The sequence below is a fragment of the Anser anser genome (genome assembly GCF_964211835.1).
Source record: "Anser anser genome assembly, chromosome: 21".
NCBI classification, from domain to species: Eukaryota; Metazoa; Chordata; class Aves; order Anseriformes; family Anatidae; genus Anser; species Anser anser.
This window is the reverse complement of record NC_139742.1, coordinates 2,654,796-2,678,737: the sequence shown is the minus strand read 5'-3', so window position 1 is coordinate 2,678,737 and position 23,942 is coordinate 2,654,796. Positions and strand designations below refer to the sequence as shown.

General features: G+C 43.7%; 1 protein-coding gene across 1 annotated transcript in view; it reads right to left on the bottom strand.

Moving 5' to 3' along the window:
* Positions 1 to 23,942, bottom strand: part of PNPLA7 (patatin like domain 7, lysophospholipase) — a 130,114-nt gene that overhangs the window by 10,302 nt on the left and 95,870 nt on the right. The window contains exons 27-32 of the mRNA XM_083807288.1: positions 17,177 to 17,293; positions 11,670 to 11,739; positions 9,272 to 9,388; positions 6,837 to 6,985; positions 5,217 to 5,369; positions 3,200 to 3,310 (exon numbers count right to left, since the gene is read on the bottom strand). Of these exons, the coding sequence (XP_083663414.1) occupies positions 3,200 to 3,310; positions 5,217 to 5,369; positions 6,837 to 6,985; positions 9,272 to 9,388; positions 11,670 to 11,739; positions 17,177 to 17,293 (717 nt within the window). The remainder of the gene's footprint in view (positions 1 to 3,199; positions 3,311 to 5,216; positions 5,370 to 6,836; positions 6,986 to 9,271; positions 9,389 to 11,669; positions 11,740 to 17,176; positions 17,294 to 23,942) is intronic.

Below are 23,942 nucleotides of genomic sequence, written 5' to 3'. Positions count from 1 at the left end.
CCAATTTACGGTACTGCATTACTCTGCATTGGGGAAGAATAAGGGTTGTTCAAATGAACTTTATGTAAGGTTGCTGTTGTTCATGGCTTCAGTATTTGCATTTTAAGAAAAGATAAGTAGCAACTGAATGATGAAAGGAAAGAAGAAACATCTAAATGCTTAAATATCTGGAGATTAAATAAAAATTCAACGCTTACGACATGGAAACAAGATGAAAAGAAACCGAGCCCAACACTCCAAGATGTTGAACACTCCAGAAATAGCTGAAGAACTAAAACACAGATCATCAAAACCTTTGCTAATGAAAGGCAAGTTAAAAATATCAGCTGTTATCCCTGGAAGATAGCACAGCTAAAGGACTTAAATGACTTGAATGGACTAAGGAAAAAAAGCTAAACACCTCAGAGAGAGCCTGCAATACTTGTTATTTTGTAGAAATAAACTTACAAAAACAAGTCATATGGAAAAAATATCTTGCTTTTTACTAGGCTCCAGAGTAGCTGGAGGAAAAAGCAGGTGACTTTCTGGGTCCTTGGAATGTAGCCTGGAACTTAGCTTCAGGCTTGGGGACCACACAAAGCTGACCAGGCGGTTTATCACAACATTCTCATGCAGCCATTATTTTCATAATCTTGGTGTCTCAGCAGTCAGCACTTTCTGCCTTGTTATGAAGAGCTTACACAGAAACGCAATGACAAGCTCTGTCTACAACCACTACATGACCTATTTGATCTCCATGGCAGTTGAAGTGACATAAAAAAACAGGGCAGATTACAATAAATGTTCAAAATCCTGCATCATGCACAGCTGTAATACTGTGATCTGACTGAAATTAGCCTGACTTATTGTATCCCATATAATGGGCAATTCTTAAAGAAGCCTGGTTTGAAAGGTACATTTGTTACAGCAGTGAAGATGTTCAAGCTTGTTACCGCTGGGTGATAAAAGTTAGAGGACAAAATTGGACACACGACCATTTGACACACACACACACACACACTCTTCTCCCCCTTGACTTCTCCTTACGACTATCAACACGCACACACAAACACATACCAGCACGTAACCAGCCTGAACATCATGTGTCAGAGGCAGAATGGGGGACCCCCTCTTCTGCAGCTCATGCATCTCCTACTGCAGGTCATCTTGCCAGTAAAAAATAATAAGCTGATGAGTTTTGGTGCTCCTCAAGCTACTCTGAGCTTTTTTTCCCCACAAAGCTCAGTTCCTCTGTGCTCCTCCCACAGCCACTCACCCTGCCCGTCAGCTTGGGTGGGATTCATCTTCTGATGGTACAAAGGCATCAGCACTGCTCCCCTTTGTCTCCCTTCACAGGGAGGGCGCTGAGGGTGTCATCTCTCTTATCCCAGTAGAGCCATTTCCATTTCTGCAAGTGACTCACACCCTACAAGTGCTCATCTCTCTCCTGTGACAAAAGGGGGTCTAAAGGCAAAGAGCTCAGATGTGGGCGTTTGAAAAAAGGAAAAAAAAAACTACCTCTTGTTGCTGCATCCATCCCTTCAAGGACTGCCTTTGCTCTCCCCTTGCTCACACCATTTCTCTCCTAAGAGAAGTGCTGGAGAGCCAATCTCTGGAAGAGCTGCAAACTCTCAATGTCATTTTTCACCTCCACTGACTTTCCTTACTGAAGCTTACTACAGCTATGATACATTTTGGCAATCACTTAAAATATTGCTACTAATTTCCCTATCTCTAAAAGACAATAAAGAAGAATTACCGAGTAAAACATGAAGTCTTTTTAGCACTTGGGTTTTAAATCAGAGGAATTTGAAGGAACTAAGGATAATAAGCCAATATATTATAATATAGTACCCGAGACCTCAAAAAGGTGATAACTTTCTTAAAAACAACTAAAACTTCCCCAGAAATTCAGGCAGCCCACAGAGTTACTGGACCAGCTCTAGAGGCTGACTTAAATCCTGAAATTGTAAACCCAAGAGATTTTCATCCTACTTCTAAGTACTTCAACAACACTGCAAGCTTGCATGGAGCTGTAATAAGAGCCTTACGAAATGCCTTTCCTAGTAGAGGAGCAAGGAAGAAAAACAACAAAACAAGAAGTCTGAGGCCTTGCAAGATTTTAACTCTTAGCTAAAAACGCATCCATGGCAAGGATTTATTTCAAGGTTTCTGGAAGCATCTGAGAACTATTTGAGTCATATCAGGAAAGCCAGCAATGGTGGAGATCAGTGCCAGAGATCCCGGCTCACATCCTTGGTGACAAGCACTGGGCAGCTTGGGAGAGATCAGAAAGATGGCGTGGGAGAGAGCCATTGCCCTGGTAGAACAGTTTCTGGTAGCAAGAACAATACCCAGGCACCACCTGGACTTTGTGGCACAAGAATAAATGAATAGCAGTTTTAAAGTTACTTGTGCCTACCCAGCTCTACTCTGAGAGGCAATCTACGCACGCATTCATGCAATGGGTACAAATGTGGCCCATTGCCTGAAACCACAGATCATCCTTCTCTCATCACCTTCTCGCAGATCATCCACCCATGGGACCTGCGGGGGCACAGCCACACCTTCCACCCTCACGCTTGGTGGAGAAAACAGGCAGCAGCACTCAGTGCCCTCTAACTGCTGACCCACACAGGGAAGAAGAGAACGGTGGGCATGTAAACACCTCCGCATCAGCTATGTCTCGCAGAAAGCGCTGGTTATGGGTGAGCACCCTGCCTTCCCTCAAGTACTTGTGCTGTGCATGGTTTTGGGTTACAAATGTGGTATCAATCTGGCAGAACAAAACAGCAACAAGGAGAGCTGCCCTACAGGGCTACGTTGTTCCTTGAGGTTTCAGAGAGCATCCTACTTGGTGAGGATATGGGTGGATCTCTGCAGGGGTACATACATTACACATTGGGGGTGGAGGTTGTTTCTTTTTAAATGTGGCTATCAAAACCACCGGGATGCTGGTAGAGTACACCTTGGCCACACGTGTACCTGATGATCCAAGAAGTGCAGGACCTCCTCATTCATCCAGGCTCAAAGAAAGGAGTTGCTGAAAAACTGATTATACCTCTTCTGGCCTCAAAAGATTTTAACTAATAGATGCAGGCTCACAAGAAAGGACTTGAGGCAACTTTCTCCTTCTTACCCCCAGTGTTTCTGGGCAATATACAACCTGTTGTGCATCAAGTAGCTCTTGCAGAAGAGTGCATTTAAACTGAGCACTTACATCAGAAGTTTTGGATTTGCAAATCTCTTGTCTGTCTTTTAGCATTTTGTCAAGGACTCCACTCCTGCACCAGACACCAAATACAGTTTTCCCGTGCTGATATCCCACTTCCTGGAAAAAGAGAACCAGGAGAAAAGAAAACAAAAAAGTAAATTAGTAACAAAAAAACATTATCCAGGAAATCCAGATGTCTATCCCAAAAGCAGGATGCATGTTTTGGTACCTTCCATCCTTACCTGGAAAAGCCACTCAGCCTAATGATTAGGGGGGAATGGTTAAGCAAACAAGGCGCTATTCTAAGTCTAAATGCTAACTGGGTCCTTGACCCCACAGTATGTACAGAAAAGCGCCACCTGACAACTACTTTTACAGCAGCAGCTTCAAGCAGGTTCACAGAATAATACCATATGAAGCTCAGTACGTGTATGCATACACCCTTCCATCCAGGTACATAGCCAAAATTAAAAAAACAACAACAAACACACGCTATTCCATAGCCTGTAATGATAAAGGAATGCCTAGAATGCCCTTTAAGGTCAGCACAGTGTAAAACTCCCCTCGGGACAAAGCTTATTTAGCTACACTGTAGGAAATGAAAACCCAGGAGGGTGCTGCCCTCTGTACCTGTAACATCTTGTGCCAAGAACTTGCTCAAAGAAAGTGACATCTTTGAGAAATTGCACTTTCCTCAAGTTTTTAATTCCACTGAGAAAAAATTGCCTGGTGTCTTCAAATCTCTTTAATGACAGCAAATTAGACAGAACAATGATTTGACAGCTTACTGTTACTGTGATGATCTATCAGACCTGTCTGTCAAGGTTTTAAAAAGGGCCTGGATACTGCTCCCAGTGAAGAGCACTATTTAAACAGGGAAGCCTCAGGTCCCCTGCTGAGGGGACAGAGCTGTTTACCCAGGAGCTATGACATCAAATATCCTTGGGAAAATATTTATACTGGGGAAATCAGCTGGTGGCTTTGAATAGCTGCTCTTTGTTCCTAAGTACTCTCTCAAATGTAAATCTGCAGGGCTTAATTGCATTACTGTTTTTGCTCAGTATTTATACGACAGCATTAGGGAACAATGTTGAGAAAGCAATCTGCAGCCTAATGAGTGTTGTTGGTTCTCAACACATCTGTAAAGGAGAACTGCTTAAAGGAAAATTGGCACTTCTCCCTCCTCCTCTTTCCTAGACTAGGAGAAGAGCAAACCCGTGCAGAAACACCTGAACACAGAAGATATTTGCACAGCTGAAGCAAAGAACGGAAAAAGACAGTAAAATAACTTCCTTGACAAGAGACAATGAGCCAAAATTGCTATCATTCCCTCAAATCAGGCAGAAATGTTTTGGTTTTGAATGCTGGATTATGTCACCAAGATAATTCAACTGCACATCTGGAGTCAGTTCTTCCCATGCTGATTTCGGATACACATCTTTGGGATTTAGTTTTTGTAACCTGGTACTACCCTTTTTACTACGTCCTTCCACTGACATTGGTGCCATTTTCCTGATATGCTATCAGGTGTGGAGGAATTGTGGACGATATGTTTTATTAATAGAAGTGTTGAAATGTCAGCCGAGTCAGGTATTTTAGCATGTTACCCTCCATTTCAACGATTCACAGCCTCCCCACAGATTTCTTCAAATCTTTCATGTGACAACAAGCTACACAATCAAGGAAGAGAAATGACACCATTTGACAAACCACAACTGCCCAAAGCAGCTCAGACACCAAAGAGTTTTTACCAAGCAGCTGAGTAAGGACTGACATAAGATAGTGAGGCAACTGATCCGTTCAGAGGTTATTATATAATCACAATTATTAACTCAATTTCTACTGTTAATCCAATCTCACAGTCATGATATCATTCCGTGGTATTATTTAATGTCAATTATTCACTCTGTGCCAACTGACTTCTCTTACTCTTACACTGCTTAGGTATTAATTAGCACCACAAAGCAGTAGACTTCTGCAGAATGTCAGTATGGGGGAACTGCCTTCCTCAGGATGCACTTACACAGATTTCATCAAATTTCCCAAATTCCAGGGTGCCGTATCGGTCAATGGGTGGCCGTATATACTCGCAGTACTCGCTGTTCTTCACCATCTCCAGCTGCCGCACGCAGCACACGTATGCAAGCCGTGTCTGGATCTCTGCCATATTCAGCACCTGCCAACCAGGACAGACGTACCCATCATGATTAATTCAGAAATTTCATTTCAGAATATGGTCTGTATTCACAGTGGAGAGAAAGCAAGTTATCCATCAAGCTTATTCCAAAAGCACACAGAAGCCTGCTGAAGCCTTCACACATCAGCACCTCCATCTGTTTCCCAGGCAGTGTGGACAGCCAACAAGTCTCCAAAGTCAGACACATTGCTGCAGCGCAAGGTTGAATTGAGTCTTCCATTTCAGGATGTAGTGGTAACTTCAGAAAGAGGTCTGTGCTTAGCTGAGAGGGCTAAGAGATCCTTCAAGGCAGAAATCGGTGATGATCACTACTGTACCAGGGCAGAGATTTCGCAGAACCACAGAATCATTGAGATTAGCAGGGACCTTTTGATACCCTCTGGTCCAAGGCCCTTATACTCAAGCAGGGTCAGCTACAGCAGGCTGTCCAGGACCATGTCCACCTGGGTGAGAACACCTCCACAGAGACCCTACAACCTCTCTGGGCAACCTTTTCTGGTGTTTCACCACCCTCACAAATCTAAAAATAAATTTCGAAAAAAAATGGAATCCCATGTGTTTTCAGTTGTGACTGCTGCCATCTGGGCAGTCGCAGTATTTCACTGGGCACTACTGAGGAGAGTCAGAGTCTTTCATTTCCCCAGCCAGGCATTCCCACTACGTGCTGGGAGCAGCACCATCAACTCTGCCAAGACCGAGCAGGGCACTCAGCTGCACCAGCTCCAGAAAGGATGCCAGGCCACTTCTCAGGGAGACGAGAGCTTTTCAGGGAAGGGATTTATTACAGAGGAATAACTTGGGATTACAGAGCAGTACCCACAGGTTGTAATATTTCCCCTAACTTTGGGAAGCAAGGTTTTTATTTCCAATTGCAAAATGGGAACACATTAATCACAGTGGGTAAAGGAAAAAACAGCATTCACTTTGGGGAGCGCTGCAGAGCCAGATAGCTTAGGAAACGCAGAAGAATACTTAATAGAGTTGGCTGACTACGTTCAACAAGAAAAAAAAAATCATACTCTGCAGCCCAGTGTTTATGAGTAGCAGTTGTATTGTTAATTACTGGCTAGCACTAAAACCTCCCTAGTCAGCCATCCAGAGACATTAGGATAGAAACACTGAACTGGACTAAGTTATTACTTTTATTGGTGAAATCTGTAAATTCTGACTTTATCAAAACTAACTGCACCTACAAGAACAGGTTTCTGTGCTCTAACAATTGTATGACCTTCTGCAGGCCACACTGCAGAGCGGGGCTCTACCCTCTCCCCTGATGCTCTATTTCCTTTGGTGTCAGGGCACTGCCCAGCTTTCTTCACCCATCAGTATGAGCTCAAATCCACGAAACAACATGGCCTGTTACCAGGCTTGCTCTCTGAATAACCAAAGGAACGCTTCCTGCTCTGCACGTAAAAATAGCTGTGATTGCAATGCAGTCTGCAATACCTTGACTTTCTCAGCCAGAGGATTCCACCTCTTCCAGAGCAGCCACCAGCCAGACAAGCAGTCGCCGTAGTTGGTGAGGTCGGTCTCATCTTGGCTCCCCACATCGATCGCTATCACCACCTTTGCCCCCATGGACTTTGCAACATCAGCTAGTGGGAAAGAAGGTGATATCAGTACACTTTCCAATAGTGATGTCAACTCTGGTGCTGCACAGCTAAACTTATATATACTCTCTAGCTGTATGTATGTAACTTGACATCATACCTACCACAAGCATCTCTTTGAACAGCTTCAGATATAAATGTTTGCAGCAACTCTGCTGAGAGACTATTTCCCTGGGGAAGCTCCTACCCCACGTGCCCTATTTGAACTACGAGATCCCACTGTGCACCAAAGTGAGCCCCTACATAGCAGCAGGGTGAGTTCACGTTGCTGAACCGCTGGTAAACATCACTTATGGGGGAAGCTTTCCCCCAGATGGGCAGGCTGACCTGACTCACTGACACCACACTGCCACCAAAACCAACGTGAAGGAAGCAGCGAACCTGTGTGGCAGGGAACAGAGGAGAGAAGCCAGGACACACACACAGCACAAGTCCACAGTTACACCAGACTAGTTATAGCATGGCAAGTCCCGTATGAACAAAGCTCTGGGGAACCTGGAGAGAGAACAATTGGCAATGGCCTTAAAGAGTAGAGTCAGCAGTGCAAAGGTGCAACCCTGCAGAGAGAAGACAAAGAAAAGGAGCAGCAAAGGAACCCAACAGCAAGGAGAGGCTGGGAGGATTTCAGTCTACAAAAAGCCTTGGGATCCAAGAGAAAGATTTGCATTTGAAGTTGGAGAGAAATGAGGCAACACTTCCTACTTCAAGGTCAGTAGAAAGAGAACTAGCTACAGCCTTTGGATATGGGTGAGAATTTAGGGAAGTGCCAAAGGAGGGAAAAGAAGGACACACACCTTACAGAATGAATTTATACTCCTTCCACACCCCCAGAGTCCAAGATAGTTGCAGTTTCCAGAATAGTTATGCGTAGGAAAACCACAGCTCTGAAGAGCCAATTTAGATGCTTAATTTAGACACTTATTTAAATCAGATCTGTTCTGTAACTTGTACTTCTATTACTGGGCTGGTTCAGCCTATTCATCTCTTCCACCCAGTGTCACCTGTATGTGCTCTGTGCACTCTTCCAACATATACAGGTGAAAACAGTGTCTTGGTTTGCAATTCATGGTTTTGCTTACAGACACACACAGCAAATGTCAAATGCAGATTTTGGGGGTCTATTTTGTGTTCTTTCTATTTCTGTTTTTCAGGCAAATACAGCCCTGAGGAGAAAATACAGTCTGGGTTTGTCTTGAACATGCAAAAGCTTTAGGATGCTCAGATGTAGTCTTTGACTTGGATTTCTTTCTATTTGTACACAAACTGAAATGGCACCATACATCTCTTTCCCGTCTTGGCCATCCCCCTGACCCACCTACCTTCCAATGCTTTCTGACCGCAGTGACAGCCCTAACACAAAACACATCCCAGATAAGCACAAATGAATTCAAGCACCTTGATCCCTTTTGGGTTCAGCCCTCAGATCAGCCCTTGCATCAGCCTTCATATACCACACGATTCCACCCCTGCCACATGCTCGCAGCTAACCAAGACCCCAGCTGCACCCTTCAGGCTCTGGGCACTGAGCTCAGCCCCTAGCCCTGTCCTCTCCGGGCTGGGAGGACAAAGCTGGCATCTGTCACAGGAGCCCCCACTGGCACGAGGCTGCCCACTCTTTCCTCCCAAGCACAGTTTGTGCATCCTGCCAGCTCTTCGGGGAAGCACACTGGCAGACTTGCTCTCAAGAATAGACATCTGATTTAACAAAGCTACTCAAAATACTCACTGCTTCAATTCTGCGCCTACGTTACAGTTAAAACTCACAACTGGACAATAAAGTAAAGAGAATTCTACTACGCTGTTTTCAATATCAACAGTCATTTACTTTCAACAGTCCTCCAGCGAGTGCTCTGATGCAGCATGTTCTACTAACACAGGCACCAGGCTGAATAATGAAGAATTAATACTCTTGCTTTCTCTGAATTAGTTCCTATTCAAGTGATACTTTTGAAAAGAAGCACAAAGATCGACTATATACCTGCAGTTTAATTTCTGTTCTCCTTTCAGTGAGCACTAAATTGGAATTATATTTTTGGAATAGGAATATTAGGAAACAGTTCATAACAAAGAACAGTCTTAATAAAGCCTTGGTAAAGCAAACACCTAGGAAACTGAGAACAATGACTCCTGGTAGCCATCATGAGATTAAAGGTGTCTGCGATGTTTCTCCTTGTTTCTTTTTTTGGAAAATAATCATGAGGGCAAAGTTCTGCAGACTGTATGACAGGATGTATTCTCAGTAACTTCTTCCCACCCGATCCATACACCTACCGGGAAGGTTGTTGATATAACCTCCATCCATCAGGAGATGCCCATCCTTCGGGTCACAGAGCGGAGGCATGTACCCGGAGAGAGACATGCTGGCACGGATGTACCTCCACAGAGAGCCTGCAGGAACAAGGAGGGGCGAATGGCAACAGCATTAACGCACTGCCACAGCGATGGGGTAGGCTTTCACACTCGTTACAGTAACCGGGAGATAGAGGTTCTCCTGAGAATACTATTAGAAAGTTATTAAAGCAGTTTATTATTTTCTATACCATAATCCTGGCTAGGGGAAAAAAAAAAAGGCCATTCAGACCTACAGTCAGGCAAAGGCCTTAGGAAACAGTTTTAAGCACATGCCTCATATTCATTGCCTTTAAGGAGATTTCAGCATATGCCTGACTGCAGGGATCATCTTTAGTGTGTTGTTGAGCTTACACTGATACGGCAAGGAAAAGGCTTCTCCTGGGGACAAAGGAATAGAAGAAATAAGCAGATTGAAGTGCAGCTAAAGCCATTATGCTCTACAAAGATCCACAGAAAACAGACTTTTAGCAGGAGTTTAGCAGGAGCTGAACATGAAAAATACTGATTGCAGAAGCCCAGAAATTCTGCTTTCCCTGCTCTGCAATAAGCAAACATTTTCACTTATAGAACTAGTGCAAGTACACGATGGCGATCTTATCTCTTCTGAGGACATTTCTGTTAACGGTACTGTAATGAAGGAAGTTAAAATCTTTTAAGCTGTTAGAAACAAAGTTTAATCAAGTAGAAATTGATTGGATCTGTTTCTTTGAAACCATTCTGCTTCAAGGGTCTTATTTACTGATTTTTCTCCTTGTAACATTTGCAACAGCTGAATTTGGATGACACCGTAGTTCCAAAGATGCTAGTAATCTTGTTTAAGAAGTTAGCAATCTTGTTTAAGAAGTCAATCTTTAAAATATCCAAAATACATAAGAACTGTAGTGTTGGCTCAGTTCTCATTAGTTACCTACTTGATGTTTCAAACAAGCCCCTCTTTCCAGCAAACTGGGAATTGACTTTTTTTCTGTTCTTTTTAAAAACATGTAATGGTTCTTTTTATAACTGTAACCTAAACACTCCTTCTGCTTAGCATAGGTCAATACTGGCAAGCTTGTTTTTTATTATTAATAGTTTTAGTCGAGTTGGAACTTCTACAGGAGAAAAATGCTGACTTGTTGCGTTATTCACACTGTTACCCAGCACCCTGTGCACTTTGGCACACACCTGAGTTAGCAACCTGTTTAGCAGCTGCAGTGGTTAGGATTTTAATTGCATTAAGGGGGGCTTCTAGGGCAGCTTGATCCAAGTCAGGGCTGCTCTTGTCCCTCTCTGACTCCAGCCACCCTTTGCATCACCTGCCCACTCCCTCACATTCGTGCTGCATTCCTGGAACTTAAGATTTCAGGAGAGGTTTTTTGCCTGAACCCATTTTGGTCGGAGCAATTCCTGCTCACAGGTTCTACTGCAAGTGTTCGCAGGAAGCAGGGACAAGCAAATGGGTGGAGTGAGTTTCTTCATCTACATCTTGCCTTAACCTGCTGTAGAACTAGAAAACAACCTCTAAGAAAGGTTAATGTTTTTCTGCTTGTTTTAGCTCCCTTGGTTGTCCTAAGACAACAATACCCCAGGGTCAGCAGCAGCAGTTTAAGGGTTCTGCGAGCCCCACCCTGGCTGCAGGAATGGATAGTCCTACCTGGTGGACAGCCAACTCAGAAGGTAACAGAGGCATGGCAGCAAAGGTTTCACCTGCCCACAGAAATATCTGCGGCACCCCAAAGGCTTGTGCCATTTTCACTGAAGCCTGAGTCACTGCACCATTACCCCAAATAGCCAGACAAAAGCTAAAGCAAGTATCCCACAGGGCTGCCACCACATCAAGAAAGCAGAGCAGACAGCTCAGATCTTTCTCCTCTGTTCAGTCACTGTAAGGCGAATTACAGTTTTCCACCAGAGAAACACAGAGGCCTGGACACAAATGACAACCTAACCGAGCTTCTGCTTCAGCCACAGGAGTCTCTTTATTGGGAATACATCTTCATTTATAGGGAATTTGAAACTTAAAATGCGTTTATTGCATTAATTCTGATTTATGGTTAAGACACCTGCACTTCACAGAATGCTTTAAGGGAACAGAACGGTGCCAACGGAGCCATTTGCTCTCTAAACAGTGAATCCAGCGTCTCAGTTAATTTCTTCCCCACAGCTCTGCTCCTTGTTATGTGTACAGCCACAGTTCGGTGCTCAGCAAATAACAGAGGAGGGGGAAACAAAAGAAAAGACAAACTGAAAGAGGATGAAAACCGCAGGAACAAGGGGTGGCACTTCAGTCTCACGTCCCTGTTTAAGACGTGCTGCAGGAGGCTGCCTGCACACTTACCGTCGGTGTGGACCCTCATTGTTGAGGCAGTGATGTCGGTCGTAATGGTGAAGTAAGGAATCCACAGATCCTGCAACAGAGGAGGGCCTCATTTTACCAAATCTGTAACCTTGCACTTAAACTAAAACCTGTGCCTAATACAGAAGCCAGTGACAACCTCTGCATCTCGACAGAGCTGTAGACACAAGTGGAGAAAAATCCATCAGCTTTGGGTTTAAGTTTATAAATTTGTTTCTTATGCAAATACCTCAGGCAGAACCAAGGCAGAAAAATAATTACTTTAATAGCAAAAAACACTTGTTCCAGAAGACTGTACATCATACAGCACATAACAGAAACCTCATACTAGGAGTTTATCTTTTCTGATATCTGCTGTTCTTTAAGATGAAGTTTTTTGGGTTTGGTTTGTTTGTTGTTTTTTTTTTTTTTTCTTCCACCCTTGCTTCACTTCCTGAAATGCCAGAGCCCAAGACAAAACGAGGGAAGAACATGAGTTTTGACCCTCTTTGAGCAATGTTCTTCCACGGTAAATGACTTTCACATTGTACCGTATGGTGATGAAATCGTTTCAGCAGGAGATACAGAGCAATGCTGCTGGGACCCAAAGCTGCCAAGAGTCAAAGACAACAACACAAAGCTTTGCAGCATTATCTGCTCGAGGGAAGGAAGGCTCTGCAGGAGGATCTGGACAGGCTGGACCAATGGGCTGAGGCCAACTGTATGAAGTTCAACAAGGCCAAGTGCCGGGTCCTGCATCTGGGGCATAACAACCCCAAGCAGCGCTACAGGCTGGGAGAAGAGTGGCTGGAAAGCTGCCTGGCCGAGAGGGACCTGGGAGTACTGGTTGATAGGCAGCTGAATATGAGCCAGCAGTGTGCTCAGGTAGCCAAGAAGGCCAACAGCATCCTGGCTTGTATAAGAAGCAGTGTGGCCAGCAGGTCTAGGGAGGTGATTGTCCCCCTGTACTCGGCTCTGGTGAGGCCGCACCTCGAGTACTGTGTTCAGTTTTGGGCCCCTCACTACAAGAAGGACATGGACGTGCTCGAGAGAGTCCGGAGAAGGGCAACGAAGCTGGTGAGGGGTCTGGAGAACAAGTCTTATGAGGAGCGGCTGAGGGAGCTGGGCTTGTTCAGCCTGGAGAAGAGGAGGCTCAGGGGAGACCTCATCGCTCTCTATAGGTACCTTAAAGGAGGCGTAGAGAGGTGGGGGTTGGTCTGTTCTCCCACGTGCCTGGTGACAGGACGAGGGGGAATGGGCTAAAGTTGTGCCAGGGGAGGCTTAGGTTGGATGTTAGGAAGAACTTCTTTACCGAAAGGGTTGTTAGGCATTGGAACGGGCTGCCCAGGGAGGTGGTGGAGTCACCATCCCTGGAGGTCTTTAAAAGACGTTTAGATGTAGCCCTTAGTGATATGGCTTAGTGGAGGTCTTGTTAGTGTTAGGACAGAGGTTGGACTAGATGATCTTGGAGGTCTCTTCCAACCTAGACGATTCTGTGATTCTGTGATTATTTACAGGAACATCCTGCAAGGCTGATTTCCAAGAAGACCCCAAAAGTTGCTTGAGATACTGCAGGGTAAAATAGCAGTGAGGAATGTGGTACATAACCTACCTAATAAGCAGGATAATACACAAAAAGAACAGACTTTTAAAGGACTTGGCTAGCTTGTTCAACAGAAGCTAGACAAAACCAAGCAGCCCTGTTCCTGGGTGGGGGAGTTCTCCCTTGTGTCTCAGTGCCTGTACTCACACCCCACTAGCTGGAAAAATGGAATGGGAGGCGGCTTCCCAACTGCACAGAAGCTTGTTGGAGAGAGGACAGTTTTGGAAAGTCTCTGTGGTGCCTAGTAAAAGGGCAGCCTGCAAAGGTAAAGGAGGAGGACTTGTTTGAACAAACATCACTTAGGCCGAGAGAACAACAGCTGATAGTTCTCCGTCAATCATACAAAGCTGAATCTAGGCTGAAGAGGTAAACTTACCTTCCCATCCATCCAGCCCCATATGCTTTTCACAGGGTAAGGCATCCGAACCTTCCCTGGCACAGCTCAGATGAGCCAAGCAAGGCTTTGGACTACAGCTGTCAGCACAAGCTGAGAAGTACTCCCCCTTTAGCACTTCTGGTGCAAGTTTTTTTGTGCTGTTCAACAGGAAATTGTGAACTGCCAAAGTGTTTTTTTTCCTTTTTTTTTTTTTCTTCTTCTCCTCCTCCTCCTAGTGAGTTTAATCTCTTAAGCAGCTCTGCAAAGATGGTGGAATTGAGGAGGACTAACAGATGCTGCACAAGTATTACAATCCATCTGGTATAAATGCCACAGGAGGGGCGGACGAATAAAGTGTGACTACAGGAGTATTAGGGGTGCCTCTCTGCACTAAAGATATTCTGATGATCACAGATCTCGGTGCATCAACCACATTTTAAGCAAAAATACAGGAACAGGGAAAGAAGCCTAAGCTACGCTTCCTTGCATATTCATGCATGAAGGAAACCAAGCCACAACCTATTATACACTCATAAAGATGGCATTTCATACATAGTTTCATTTGTTTTCAAGAGAGAATGTTATTCAAGCCCAAAATAAGATTTACGAAAGCTTTCTTTTCAGATTCCTCACACCAGAAACTCCAGCTGAGATGACCTGCAAGAGCACTTTGTGTTTCTGGCATGAGGGATAAAATTCCTGGTGCTCTCCTGGGATATCACAGGATCACAGCATGGCTGAGGTTGGAAGGCACCTCTGCGTCCCTCTGGTCCAACCCCTGCTCCAGCAGGGTGCCCAGGACCACGTTCAGGTAGCTTTAGAAGATCTCCAAGGAGGAGACTCCACAACCTCTCTGAGCAACCTGTGCCAGTTCTGATACGTACTCTGATCTGGCACCCCCAGCTCCTTCCAGAGGAGCACTGCAGTGTCATCTGCTAAGAGCTGAAAAGCTAAGGCTCTGAACTGAGGCAAGAAAGCTTGTGGTTCTCCAAGTACAAACTGAAGCTTCTGTGTCTATACGGAAGGATGGTTCTTGTTGTCTGGGTGGACATGATGCTTCTGTAACTGGCAGGCAAGGAGCAAACGGCATTTCTCTGCAGAGGTCAGGAAATGCTCTTATCAGACGTAGAGCGTCCTTCATCCAGTAGGATGGGTAGTTTCAGAGGAACAGTAACTGTATTTTTCAGGAAATATCTTCCAAGCGCCCTGCCCTGGTTTTTTGTGTGCTTTCCTTAAAGGACTCACGTAGGCTGATTTCTTCTCTTGGAGCGCCTTTGGCTGAAATCTGTAGCAGCAATCACGGGGGTTGCTGGTAACCAGGGCTACCCCACAAACAACACTGCTGGGATTCTGGAGACACCTACGTGACAAGAGCTGCTCGAGAGCAAGTTTTGGAGAAAATGGAAACCTCCCTTTCGATGACAGAAATAACAGTTCAACGTAAGCGGCTACACTCCCTAGCTGCGATGCAAAAGAGGGACGAGGGCACACATGAGAAGTGCAGCAGTGACACCTCACAGCCAGGGCAAGTAAAAAGGATAACCTGTTCCAGTTCCTCTTAATTTTAAGCTTTTATAACAGTTGGCCAGTCCCCAGCCTAGCCCCACGGGCAGAAGTGCTCAGGTTCTGCTAAGTTTAACAGGAATACTGCCAGGATGGAGCGGTAGCTGCCAGGCATCCAAACAGCACCTGTGTTTGTAAGGCTGGAACCAACCCTTGCTATGTGCATTCGCAGCTGGAAATCATTGCTACCCACCCTACTCCAAAAACACCCCAACTGCTGAGAAAAAAAATCAAAAATTTGAAGTTGGGATGTCCTGAAATAATGCTTTTAGAAAAGATTTCTTCATGGCTTAATGCTTTTGTCACTTTATAAGTTACTTTTTACACTTGGGCAGCTTTCAGTTTCCGTCTGTCTGCTGACATGCCTGGCTAACCCATACTGACAGTACAAATTGCAATTAAGAGTAAATGCCTCCTTCCTTCCAGGGCCACACAACATTTCTCCTTATTTATCTGATGGAAGTCTTCCAGCTCAAAGACATCCTCAGTCACAGACTGAAGGGTTTTAGCCTGTGATACCCCGCACTCCCACAGCTGCTGCTGTTGTATGCCTCAGAACGGGATTTCTCATGGACAAAGTTTCCTTCCTGTGACCAGAAGGTCAGAACAGATCATACAATTACAGCTGCGCTACATAAAAATCGTAGTGTAGGAAAGAAGTCTGCTGCATCTTAAAGGCAAGTACAAGGCACTGCTGAAATCAACAGCAGAGATCATAAACCAGTAAGCCATGGGAAGAAAGGGCTACCCAAGGTCAGAGGAGACCTTCGTCCTTCTGTCACTTCTCAAAGCTTTCCTCGGCATTTTCCTGCAAGCTCACACTGCAACATTCCACGAGTCACACCATTCCACAAGTCACACCAAGTTAACTGGGAGAAGCCAGGGTCTACCTGGGTACCAGGGTCTGCTTGGGTAATCTACCCAGACTGCCCGGGTCTCAGTGCTTTGCACAAAGGCAGCTCCCCAGCTACACCAAATCAAGGAGAAAGGAGCTGTGTTAGCCATTCAACAGTCGTGTTTTCTTATCAGGCACTGCTGAAGCCAAATATAGAAGCTGGAATGCTTCAGGAAGGGATACGCACAACTGAAGGAGTAAGTGTGGTTGGTGCTGTCCAGCTAACAAACCAAAATAATTCCAGTCTCAGAAGGCCTTATCGCTTTAAAACCTGCTTGTTCCCAGCACCATCCACAGAGGAAAATGCTATTTTAAGCCCCATGTGATGATTAATCACTTACTTTCATCCTTGCATTTAAGTAGGGAATGTTTTGGATTATGCAGCAAGTTATCACTGTATTTTAAATATATTTATGAATCTTTTATCACAAGGATTCCAAACACAGGAATAATGTGGCTAAAACTGCAAATGATGTAAGGCTGCGAGACTACCCAAACCTTCTCTAAGCTTGGTGAAAGACAACCACTGATAATTTACTTCATAAATTGCTATTGCTGGGGAACAGAGGATAGTGGCTATCAGATCAGGTATATCATACAACATCTAGCGATCACAGTCACCATATGCAAAACAGAAAACTTTGATGTTATTTCAGTTTTCAATAGGCTGTTCACAAACACTCAATCTTAAAAAAAAATAATGTTGAGACCCTCTTAAAGACCTTCTTTTGGTTGTGTCTCTTAGACCCAACTTGCATAAAAATGATATAACAATCTCGGCAATTTTACTTCAGTGACACAATTCTAACTTCTGCTCTCAGACAACTGGATCCCTTTGTCAAACGGAGCAAAAGTAGCTAAAGATAATCTACTCCACCTGTATTTTTCTATATCCACCAAAATGAAAGAATATCCTCCCTTCCATATTCATGTAACAGTATATTCAGTTGAAACATTTTCAAGCATCCCACAGCCCTATCATAATACTAGAGTGGAAGAAAGGCAGAAAGAAATTTGTTACAACAGAACACAGTGAAGTCATCCACTGTACATAAAGTGGGTAAACAACCTACCTCTATCTGCTTATCTTTGAAGATGTTGTTGATGCTACTGTTAAAAGCTGCTCCAGAAAACATAGAGGTTATTGGATACGTCAAGTCCAGAATAGTCTTAAACACTGAATTCATAACCTAAAAAAAAAAAGTCAAAGGTAAATATTTTTAAGACCCCATATTAATGTTATTCACATGCGTATCTGAGAGAGGTTGTGTTCCAGATCCCACAGCAAATGTTGGAAGCATTGCTATTGCCAGTACATTTGCTGTCGATGGGACAGGAATACAGCTACAAGAACTACAAGCAGTGACTCCCTGTGTGGTGTCATAAATATCAAATAAAAAGCATCAAATTGCATAGCCAGTTTGAAGTAAGGCTATGTAGGACTGCACATTTATTTCCCTTTCCTTCTAGCCATAAACCCAAACTTTGTTCCAAAGCAGTGTACATAGGCCCAGGTCTTAACAAATGCACATGGACGGCACAACTTAATTACTTATTTTAAATAAACAAGTATATTAGTAGTTATCTCCCTCTTCATCACCTTTTTGATTTGAAACCACAGCACGTTTAAAGTTTCCCATAATGTACCTGCAATTCACCTGCCTGGAAAGGAAATCATAACTCTGTAATGCAGGAATTGATGTAAACACTTGCACAATTCTTTTCATTTATGGATCACACAGCTTTTCTTACCATCTTTAATCTACCTCCGTAAGCACTTATAAAACACGTAAGTGACTTTCTGGGATTGCAGCAAGTTTAATTAAGTCACGTTTGAAAGAGCTTTAAACACGCTTTCTATGTATTAGTGTCAATTATTTTTCATTCCCCAAGTGAGTTGTTGTGCTCTTCACCTGCTGCTTGGTAGCCAGCACGGAGGTACCGCTCCAGGCACTCTGTGCCAGCCAGGTAAAACAGATCCCATTGGGTTTCCTAAAGCACCACAGATACTATTATATTACACAGCAGTGGGCAGGCACTGTCAAGCATCTCCTTTCTAAACACACACATAACTGTAATTAAGCTTTCATGGATTTTTTTCCTCTCCATTTCCGATGTTACATGTGTACACTAACCTACAAGCTAAAATGATGAAAATACCTAAACTAAGTTGACAATTCAAGCAGCACTACGGCCTCTGTATTATTAGTCCTGTACCTATGCTATTGGTCTCAAAGCTTGATAAATCCTAATAAAATCAGGTGCCTCAATATGTTACACCATACTCAGTTAAAATGCAATAGAAGACAAAGAAAAAAGACTATTAACTCTTTTGCAAATGAATAAGGATTCACTGGATGCAACATTTATATGAAATATTTTATCCCTCCACATTTCTCTAGAGTTTAACAAACAGCTTAACAGACCACATGGCATTGTGCACAGCTAGAGACCAACAGCACGAGACAGCCTCTAAAACTGCAATCTATTAAAGGCTCTGTGATCAACAGCTGGCCTTTGCTTTACTCCAGCAATGATTTAAAGAAGGATTAGCCTACATTGTCATGTCCAGCTGCTTTTAAACATACATTATGCATCTGCCCAGAGAAAACATGGCCAAGAACAAAAGAGAAAGCAGACTTAAAAACTAGTACATAAGCAAAAAAAAAAAATCAGGAGAAGCTAAAAGCCTCAACACAAAGGCAGCTATGAAGCTGTTACCTTCATTCAGATCCTCATTTTAGGTTTTGATGGGGAGAGGACAGTGTGCCAGCCTAACTATGCACACGCTACCTACAGCTTCGGAGTTAAATAGAATTAATTGTGTACTTAAAACAGGGATTTAGTCTCTGACAGTACTTAGAGCAAATAATTCAGGGAAAGACGAATCTGCCAAAATTCCATTATTTAATACTGAAGAAAGGTCTCTTGAAACTCACCGCCATAACATCAGGCTATCCTTGCTGCAAATGATCTTTATAATGCTGAGCCTCTACATTTTCCCTGCAATTAATGCTTGCAGTCATCTTGTACATGAACAAAAGCCTTCTAATTAACGGTTATTTCCTAATATTCTCCTTTCTCATAACCGAAAGACACCCTTATAGCAGACGCTGATGGCTAACCATCTCCCTCAGCCTTCCAAGAATAGCTGCTACCACCTACCATTCCCAAGAGAAATGAACTTATGGAGTGCCTTTTGGAAAGGCTGCCAGAGCCTCTACAGTTCTGCTCCACTCTGTACTTCTCTCCTGTCCAACAGGAAAAGGCCAACGCTGGCATCTCCGACACCGACCCAGCTTCAGCTCCCTACAGCACAGCGATGGGAAGCGCAGCCTTGGGGCATCGCTACCACCTCTCTTCAGAGCAGGCATTCTGCAGTTCTTGGGAAACTTCTCACGCACGTTCATTTCTACAGCTCTGCTTCAAACCAGCTAATAAGAGTTTCAACCGTAAAAGTACTTTTTAAGGTTACCCCATGGAATAAGGCAACTTCAGCAAGGGAGGGACAAGGTAAAAGCCTACAAGCAGAAGAACAAGAGCTAACATACATGATGGGCAAAAAGAAAACTGAGCTGTTATCTCTGGCTATCTTGTTCTTTGTTGCAGAACGGTTGCAAATCACTGCAAAAAAAACAGGATAATCCCAAGGCTTTTCAATGTCCCCAAGTATAAAAAAGCAGCAAGGGTATGGGAGAATTTGTTGCAAGGACAAAAACTAAAAGCAGCAGAACAGATTAAATGATTAAATGATTTATTTTTTTTTTTTTTAACTAGTAGAGCTGGAATCCAGAATTTTGTTTACTGCCTTTACAGTGTTCATCTATAAAGTTTCAGTGAAACAAGCAAAAGAACACAAAAAGAAAAATAAGTTAAAAAGACAAAATAAATATGTAACTCACACCAACAGAGATTTATCCCAAAGACAGAAAATACAGCTAGTGGAAGTTCAGATTTAGAGGTGACCTATTAAGAAATTTAAGAGACGAAGAAAAAAATATATATATATTAATTGGAACATTTAAGAAACCATGGCCAGCTCAGAGTCCATTAAAGGAGAGAGAAAGAAAAAAATACGTGTTTTGAGATGTTCTGATCTGGTAACCACTAACATGCCATCTGCATAAGCATTAGCTGACACTGCTGCTACAGGGCAGCAATAGGACGGTTTGGTGCCTTAACTGCGTGTTTCCAAGCAATAGCCATTTCTGGATTTTGCGTGCACCCTTTTATCTGACCTTCACAGACAATAATGCTTGATTTGGGGTTAACTTCAACACCTCAAATGTTATGATCAAAATGGTAGATACAAACTGTCATGACTATTGCACTACATGAAAATAGATTCTTTATGTACCTCTTGCTACAACTTTTTTTTCTCTTTTTTTAAAGATTTAACAAAAAAGCAACCTACATTTTTGTCTTTTGTCAATAGCCTCAAATTCAGAATTGCATCTGAAAGGCAACCGAATGTTAGGGATTGGAAGGACCTTGAAAGATCATCTAGTCCAATCCCCCTGCCGGAGGAGGAGCACCTAGATCAGGTCACACAGGATCACATCCAAGAGGGTTTTGAATGTCTTCAGAAGAGGAGACTCCACAACCCCCCCGGGCAGCTTGTCCCAGTGCTCTGTCACCCTCACCGTGAAAAAGTTTCATCTCATATTGAAGTGGCACCTCCTGTGTTCCAGCTTGTACTCATTGCCCCTTACCCTATCATTAGGTGTCACTGGGAACACTTTGGTTAGCTTACAAAGGAAAAAGTGATCTGATTTAGTTTTTACAAGCACAGAACCCTACAGAACAAAGCCTTCTAAACCAGCTGATAAAGTTTTTTAAGAGGCCGTTTCAGAGCAGCGAACCGCCGCGCAGTACCATGCAGGCCCATGCTGAACGCCAGCACCAGCAGCCTGGAAGATGCCCGAAGCAAGCTCTCTGCTGTAGCTTACCAACCCCATTTGGAAGGCAAAGTGCACTCCTTCATTTGGGCGAAATACGTAACTAACTTCTTATTTCTTCAGGATGCACTGTGCTCTTTAAAGCTGCTTTAGCTTGTATTACATTTTGTTGTGCCTGAACCTGTGCTAAGCCACAATAACCACAACTCCGTTCACCTGGGGAACTGGGACCAGTTTATTCTTCTGATCTCCTTTGGTCAGGAGTTATTTTTCCCCTAATATCTTTCCTGCTCCTCGTGCCAATTGAGCATGGCAATGTTTGCCCACTCATCTCAAATTTTGAGTTTGTTTGCACGGATCTTTCCTTGTAGCTGTTGTTATATACAGGAAGATTTGGCATATGAACAAAATAAAACAGTGTAGGATGCAGTGTAACTTAGAAAACACTGCACCTACTAATTATGCTCTCCCTCTGACTTTCACAGAGTCCTGCGTGCGGTCCCCAATGCATTGGCATTGCGCTCGCCCCCACTTAGCCACACAGGGTGGTTGCACGCCATCACCCGGGCTCCTCCGCAGCCGTTTGTCACTCCTACAGCATCCCCAAGGCATCCTCAGCATGCACTGAGTCCTACAAGGGCTATGGACTTGGACATAACCCCAGGATAGCAGAGAACAGCTTTCTTCTTTGAAGCAACAGATGCAACAGTTCAGGAGGAGTATCAGGATCCAGACTGACGCAGCTTGATCCGACCCAAAGCGGGGCTTACCCTTGCAACAGGCAGCTCCCAGCACTGCTCTGGCCAAAAACTAGTATGGCAGAAGGAGAACAAAGCCATGAGTTCTTGGCCAAGGCAGTTCATAGCATCTCCCAGAGCTCAAGAACCAGAGCAGCATTAGGGAGGCAGAACCTTGTGACTGCAGGCTCAGAAACCCCAGCTTAGACCCAGTCGAGCTGCCGTGCAACCACACTCAAATCAGAGACAGCAAATGGCTGCAGCACCCTACCCAGCGATTCGTAACGCAGTGCTTGTTATTGGAAGCTTTAAATTACGCATTCTTATAGTCATATTCCCTCCAACAACGGAATATTTCTTTGTCAAATATTTATACTTTGAAATATTCATTCTCCAATTAAAAACAACAATCTGAAAACATGAAAGTTTGTTTTTTTTTTTTGATTGTTTAATTTTTGTTCTGCTGGTTAAACACGGGTATGGAAGAAATAAAGAGGCACTATATAGCAACTAACCTGACTGATGATTTTCATACACCTCTGTATTTTGAGCAACAAAAAGAAAAGTCATTTATTTCTTTGCTGCTTCATTAGATCCAAAAAACACATCCCATTAGAAATTTCCCTTCTCTCAGCCCCAAGAGTACTACTAGAGAGATGCCAATTTCTAAAAATACCAAGAAGAAAAATGACTGCAGGACAAAAAACAGCATTTACTTTGACCGCTCCAAAGAAAAAAAAAAAAAAAAGGAAAAATCTGTGTTATCTAATCCATCACAACAGAGATATTTCAAAAACCCCCGTAGGCTAAAAAAGCTAGGCTACAAGGTTTTGCACAAAGAGCACTCAGCAATAACCTTCACCAGCAAAAGCTCGCAGGCTTTAGAGCAGCACAATCAGCATCTTCTGTGGCATGGAGCGCTGCTGGAGCCTTTTTGCATAACGTTGGCTTAACAAAAGCATCCTCCAAGCTCCTCTGTGTCTCTTGCACAGCAGCCGCCTCCTGCAGCAGCCCTCGCTGCCAGGGATGCTGCTCTGGAGGAGCAGTCTTGTAACTTCAGGACACCGGGAATTTGGGGCTGATTTGCTCAGCTCGTCAGCTAGAGAAGCAGCCTCGCTCATACCTGGCCCTTTGGGTGGATTTTCTACGAATCGCCAGCAAATCTGCCCTGTTGTTACAGACAGAGCTAGTGCCTAGTGAAAGGAGCCCCTCTCCTTGCTCAGCCTGCAGCTGCTGCAACACAACAAAAAATAACTCAGAATAGCCACTGTTAAAAAGATTTATAATCTATTTTGTATGAACTGTTTTGTACATCGGCTGTGATCTGAACTTGGAGAGAGGGTTTGCATTGCTTTGTTCAGTTCAAAATGCAAACGCTTTGCTGGGCTGGGCTTCAGAGTGTGCTGTTAACAGGGAAAAGGGCTTCAAACAGAGCAGTCTTTTCTGTTTTTGTCCTCGAACCCTTGAACAATTTCTGGTTTGAATGTGGACTTGGCAAGCTTGTCAGAACAATCACAAAAACATCAAGTAAATCCATTCTTCATTAACAACAAGAAATGTTTGCTCTAACAGAGGTAATTAACCTCTCCTCCAGCTGCTTATTTGCAGATTTCAAGGTACAAATACCTGAACAGCCTGAGCAGATGAGGCTGGGCAAAAGCCTGCCCTTTCCTTTGTGAAACCTTCTTTAAGCTTTGCGATTTGTGTTCAGAAGTTAATCAATAGATTAAATTTCTTACTTTCACCTTTAACTATTTCTGGTGAAAGCAACTGTGATTCCAGAGGAGGCTGGTGAGTTGAAGAGCTGCAATAATGGAAATACAATGAAACTGGCTTCAATAGCAGCCCATCCCTGAGAAGCCCAGAAAACAGCATTTTCAACCTGTACATCACCATATCTTCAGAACAGACCTCACACGTTAAACAAGAGGAGATAATCCTCTGGACAAATGCACAGAGGAAAATTCCATCGCTCCAATCTAACCATTAAATACAAGTGCAACTGATAGAAGGCAGTGAGCCACAAACTGCTGGAGGCTAGGAAAATTATTGCAGGGAGGTCTTGCCACATGCTTGCCCTCCTCAGATGCTCTCCTGTAAGCATTTGATAGTGACCAACGAGAGAAATAAAGAGTGAAAGGTTAAATGTATCTCAGATACAATTCAGTCAAGTTATTTTTATATCCTTAATCTCAAGCCTCCTA